At 56.0% G+C, this 5,911-nt stretch overlaps 1 protein-coding gene across 1 annotated transcript in view; it reads left to right on the forward strand.

The window, feature by feature from the left end:
* Positions 1-5,294, forward strand: part of LOC129694628 (zinc finger protein 628-like) — a 7,684-nt gene extending 2,390 nt beyond the window's left edge. Inside the window, 2 exon segments of the mRNA XM_055631360.1 lie at positions 3,224-3,880; positions 3,882-5,294. Of these exon segments, the coding sequence (XP_055487335.1) occupies positions 3,242-3,880; positions 3,882-5,294 (2,052 nt within the window). The 5' untranslated portion in view covers positions 3,224-3,241.
* The last annotated feature ends 617 nt before the right edge of the window (positions 5,295-5,911 follow it).

Raw genomic sequence — 5,911 nt, forward strand, 5'->3', positions numbered from 1 at the left:
TACCGCCACTCAACATGATCATGGCTGATCATCCAGTATCAGTACCCCGTTCCTACTTTCACCCCATATCTCTTGATTCCGTTAGCCCGTAGAGCTATATCGGACTCTCTCTCGAATACATCTAGTGAATGGGTCTCCAGTGCCTTCTGAGGCAGAGAATTCCACAGATTCACAACTTTGAGTGAAAAAGTTTTTCCTCATCTCAGTCCAAAATGGCCAACCCCTTATTCTTGAACCTGGTTCTGGACTCCCCCAACATCAGGAACATTTTTTCCTGCATCTCACCTGTCCAATCCGTTGAGAATTTTACATGTTTCGATAAGATCCCTTCTCATCCTTTTAAATTACAGCGAATATCAGCCGAGTCGATCCATTCTTTGATGTGGATAAATGTGAGGTTATCCATTTTGGTGGCAAAAACGGGAAAGCATACTATTATCTAAATGGTGGCCGATTGGGAAAGGGGGAGATGCAGCGAGACCTGGGTGTCATGGTACACCAGTCATTGAAGGTAGGCATGCAGGTGCAGCAGGCAGTAAAGAAAGCCAATGGTATGTTAGCTTTCATTGCAAAAGGATTTGAGTCTAGGAGCAGGGAGGTTCTACTGCAGTTGTACAAGGTCTTGGTGAGACCACACCTGGAATATTGCGTACAGTTTTTGGTCTCCAAATCTGAGGAAGGACATTATTGCCATAGAGGGAGTGCAGAGACGGTTCACCAGACTGATTCCTGGGATGTCAGGACTGTCTTATGAAGAATGACTGGATAGACTTGGTTTATACTCTCTAGAATTTAGGAGATTGAGAGGGGATCTTACAGAAACTTACAAAATTCTTAAAGGGTTGGACAGGCTAGATGCAGGAAGATTGTTCCCGATGTTGGGGAAGTCCAGACAAGGGGTCACAGCTTAAGGATAAGGGGGAAATCCTTTAAAACCGAGATGAGAAGAACTTTTTTCACACAGAGAGTGGTGAATCTCTGGAACTCTCTGCCACAGAGGGTAGTTGAGGCCAGTTCATTGGCTATATTTAAGAGGGAGTTAGATGTGGCCCTTGTGGCTAAGGGGATCAGAGGGTATGGGGAGAAGGCAGGTACGGGATACTGAGTTGGATGATCAGCCATGATCATATTGAATGGCGAATGGTGCAGGCTCGAAGGGCCGAATGGCCTACTCCTGAACCTATCCAGTCTTTCTTCATATGAAAGTTCTGCCATCCCAGGAATCAGTCTGGTGGACCTTCTCTTTACCCCCCTATGGCAAGAATGTCTTTCCTTAGATTAGGAGACCAAAACTGTATGCAATACTCCAGGTGTGGTCTCACCAAGACCCTGTACAACTGCAGTAGAACCTCCCTGCTCCTAGACTCAAATGCTCTATGGCAAGAATGTCTTTCCTTAGATTAGGAGACCAAAACTGTACGCAATACTCCAGGTGTGGTCTCACCAAGACCCTGTACAACTGCAGTATAACCTCTTTGCTCCTATACTCAAATCCTTTTGCTATGAATGCTAACATACCATTGGCTTTCTTCACTGCCTGCTGCACCTGCATGCCTACTTTCAATGACTGGTGTACCATGACACCCAGGTCTCGCTGCATCTCCCCCTTTCCCAATCGGCCACCATTTAGATAATAGTCTGCTTTCCCGTTTTTGCCACCAAAATGGATAACCTCACATGTATCCACATTATACTGCATCTGCCAAACATTTGCCCACTCACCCAGCCAATCCAAGTCACCTTGCAGCCTCCTAGCATCCGCCGCACAGCTAGCACTGCCCCCCCCAGCTTAGTGTCATCCGCAAACTTGGAGATATTGCCTTCAATTCCCTCATCCAGATCATTAATATATATTGTAAATAGCTGGGGTCCCAGCACTGAGCCTTGCGGTACCCCACTAGTCACTGCCCGCCATTGTGAAAAGGACCCGTTTACTCCTACTCTTTGCTTCCTGTTTGCCAGCCAGTTCTCTATCCACATCAATACTGAACCCCCAATGCCATGTGCTTTAAGTTTGTATACTAATCTCTTATGTGGGACCTTGTCGAAAGCCTTCTGGAAGTCCAGATACACCACATCCACTGGTTCTCTCTCCTATCCACGCTACTAGTTACATCCTCGAAAAATTCTATAAGATTTGTCAGACATGATTTACCTTTCGTAAATCCATGCTGACTTTGTCCAATGATTTCACCACTTTCCAAATGTGCTGCTATCCCATCTTTAATAACTGACTCTAGCAGTTTCCCCACTACCGATGTTAGGCTAACTGCTCTGCAATTCCCCGTTTTCTCTCTCCCTCCCTCCGTAATAATTGGGGTTACGTTTGCTACCCGCCAATCTTCAGGAACTACTCCAGAATCTAAAGAGTTTTGAAAGATTATTACTAATGCATCCACTATTTCTGGAGCTACTTCCTTAAGTACTCTGGGATGCAGCCTATCTGGCCCTGGGGATTTATCGGCCTTTAATCCATTCAATTTACCCAACACCACTTCCCGGCTAACCTGGATTTCACTCAATTCCTCCACCTCCTTTGACCCGCGGTCCCCTGCTATTTCCGGCAGATCATTTATGTCTTCCTTATTGAAGACGGAACCAAAGTAGTTATTCAATTGGTCCGCCATATCCTGGTTTCCCATGATCAACTCACCTGTTTCTGACTGCAAGGGACCTACATTTGTTTTAACTCAATCTCTTTCTTTTCACATATCTATAAAAACTTTTGCAGTCAGTTTTTATGTTCCCTGCCAGTTTTCTTTCATAATCCATTTTTCCTTTCCTAATTAAGCCCTTCGTCCTCCTCTGCTGGTCTCTGAATTTCTCCCAGTCCTCCGGTATGCTGCTTTTTCTGGCTAGTTTGTACGCATCATCCTTTGCTTTGATACTATCCCTGATTCCCCTTGTTATCCATGGATGCACTACCTTCCCTGATTTATTCTTTTGCCAAACTGGGATGAACAATTTTTGTAGTTCATCCATGCAGTCTTTAAATGTCTTCCATTGCATATCCACCGTCAACCCTTTTAGAATTAATTGCCAGTCAATCTTGGCCAATTCACGTCTCATACCCTCAAAGTTGGTTCTTTAAGTTCAAAATATATTATTTAAGATCATTAATATATATTGTAAATAGCTGGGGTCCCAGCACTGAGCCTTGCGGTACCCCACTAGTCACTGCCTGCCATTGTGAAAAGGACCCGTTTACTCCTACTCTTTGCAGAATGAGTCGAATGTGGAAATGGCGGATAGCGAGACGGGCAGCAGGCCGCAGCGCGTCGAACAGCCGTACGAATGCCTGGAGTGCGGAAAGAGCTTCAAGTGGTCCTCCCGCCTGACTCACCACCAGCGGAGTCACACGGGGGAGCGCCCCTACAAGTGCTCGGAGTGCGGCAAGGCCTTCAAGGGTTCGTCCGCCCTCCTGTACCACCAGCGGGGCCACACGGGGGAGCGCCCCTACAAGTGCTCGGAGTGCGGCAAGGCCTTCAAGCGCTCCTCCCTGCTGGCGGTCCACCAGAGCGTCCACACGGGCTTCCGGGCCTTCAAGTGCGGCCTGTGCCCGCTGAGCTTCAAGTGGTCGTCCCACTACCAGTACCACATGCGGCAGCACTCGGGCGAGCGGCCCTACGCCTGCGGTGAATGCGGCAAGACCTTCAAGAACTCCTCCAGCCTGTCCCGGCACCGGCACGTCCACACGGGCGAGAGGCCCTACCCGTGCCCGCTGTGCGGCAAGGCCTTCGCCCAGTCGGCCAACCTGAGGCAGCACCAGCGCACCCACACCGGGGAGCGGCCCTTCCGCTGCGAGGAGTGTGGCCGGGCCTTCACCCACTCCTCCAACCTGCTCCTCCACCGCCGCACCCACTCCACCCTGCCCTCCGCCCCTGCCGCCCCCGCCCAGCCCCTCGGCTGCCTCTCCTGCCGGCTGGACTTCCTCGACGCCCCCTCCCTCCGGCTCCACCTCCGCTCCGGCACGTGCCAGGGGCAGCCGCCGACCCCGGCCCTCCCCCCGCCCCTTCCGCCGGTGCCCACGCCGCCTCCGCTGGCCCTGCCGCTCCCGCTCCACGAGACGGAGGCGGCCCTCTCCCTCTCGCTCTCCCCAGCCGAGGAGGGTGGTGCTGCAGGCCACCGAGACTGAGGTGGAGACGGTCCACCGCTGCGACGTGTGCCAGCGGGCCTTCAAGGCCCGCGCGGCCCTGTCCCGGCACCAGCGCTCCCACCGGGCCCACCCCCGGCCCGACAGCGCCCCCGGGGAGGGGCCCAACTCCCCGTGCCGCCCGCCGGAGGCCGAGGGAGAGAGGGCGGAGGCGGGAGGGGCCGGGGGGGGCCAGGGGGCGGCGGCGGAGGCGAGTGACAGGCCCTACAAGTGCTCGGAGTGCGACAAGGCCTTCAAGGGGTCATCGGGGCTGCGCTACCACCAGCGGGGCCACACGGGGGAGCGCCCCTACAAGTGCTCGGAGTGCGGCAAGGCCTTCAAGCGCTCCTCCCTGCTGGCGGTCCACCAGAGCGTCCACACGGGCTTCCGGGCCTTCAAGTGCGGCCTGTGCCCGCTGAGCTTCAAGTGGTCGTCCCACTACCAGTACCACATGCGGCAGCACTCCGGCGAGCGGCCCTACGCCTGCGGTGAATGCGGCAAGACCTTCAAGAACTCCTCCAGCCTGTCCCGGCACCGGCACGTCCACACGGGCGAGCGGCCCTACCCGTGCCCGCTGTGCGGCAAGGCCTTTGCCCAGTCGGCCAACCTGAGGCAGCACCAGCGCACCCACACCGGCGAGAGGCCCTTCCGCTGCGAGGAGTGTGGCCGGGCCTTCACCCACTCCTCCAACCTGCTCCTCCACCGCCGCACCCACTCCACCCTGCGGCCCCACGCCTGCCACCGCTGCGGCAAGGCCTTCGCCGTCGCCTCCTACCTCCAGCGGCACCTGCGCACGCACGCTGGCGACCAGGGGCCCCCCTCTCCCCCTCCCTCCCCCGCCCCTTCCCCCTCCCTCCGCTCTCCACGCCCTCCACATTGTCCACACGGTGCCCGCCCTCCCCCCCCTCCACTTGGTTCACACTTCCTGAGTACATCCTGCCATCCACCAGGGGGCAGTAGTTGGCGGGGGGGGGTGCAGTACCTCGTCCCATCCACCAGGGGGCTGGTTGTTGGCAGGGGTGTATGTGTAGTACCTCGTCCCATCCACCAGGGGGCAGTAGTTTGGCGGGGGTGGGTGGGGGTGCAGTACCTTGTCCCATCCACCCAGGGGGCGGCAGTTGGCGGGGGTGCAGTACCTTGTCCATCCACCATGGGGCGGTAGTTAGGGTGCAGTATCTCGTCCCATCCACCAGGGGTGTAGTTGGCGGGGGAGGGGGATGCAGTTACCTCCACCCATCCAGCAGGGGCGGTAGTTGGGGTTGCAGTACCTCATCCCATCCACCAGGGGGCGGTAGGCGGGGTTGCAGTACCTCGTCCCATCCACCAGGGGCGGTAATTGGAGGGGGGGGGGGGCAGTACCTCCACCCATCCAGCAGGGGTTGGTAGTTGGGGGTGCAGTACCTCGTCCCATCCACCAGTGGGGTGGTAGTTGGCGGGGGGGTGCAGTTACCTCGTCCCATCCACCAGGGGGCGGTAATTGGTGGCGGGGTGCAGTACCCTCATCCCATCCACCAGGTGGCGGTAGTTGGCGGGGGTGCAGTACCTCATCCCATCCACCAGGGGCGGTAGGTCGGGGGGGTTGCAGTACCTCGTCCCATCCACCAGGGGCGGTAATTGGAGGGGGTGTTGCAGTACCTTGTCCCATCCACCAGGGGGCGCAGTTGGCGGGGTGCAGTACCTCATCCTATCCACCAGGGGACGGTAATTGGGGTGCAGTATCTCGTCCCATCCCCCAGGGGCGGCAGTTGGCGGGGTGCAGTACCCCTCCCATCCACCAGG

The sequence above is a fragment of the Leucoraja erinacea genome, unplaced genomic scaffold (genome assembly GCF_028641065.1).
Source record: "Leucoraja erinacea ecotype New England unplaced genomic scaffold, Leri_hhj_1 Leri_734S, whole genome shotgun sequence".
NCBI classification, from domain to species: domain Eukaryota; kingdom Metazoa; phylum Chordata; class Chondrichthyes; order Rajiformes; family Rajidae; genus Leucoraja; species Leucoraja erinaceus.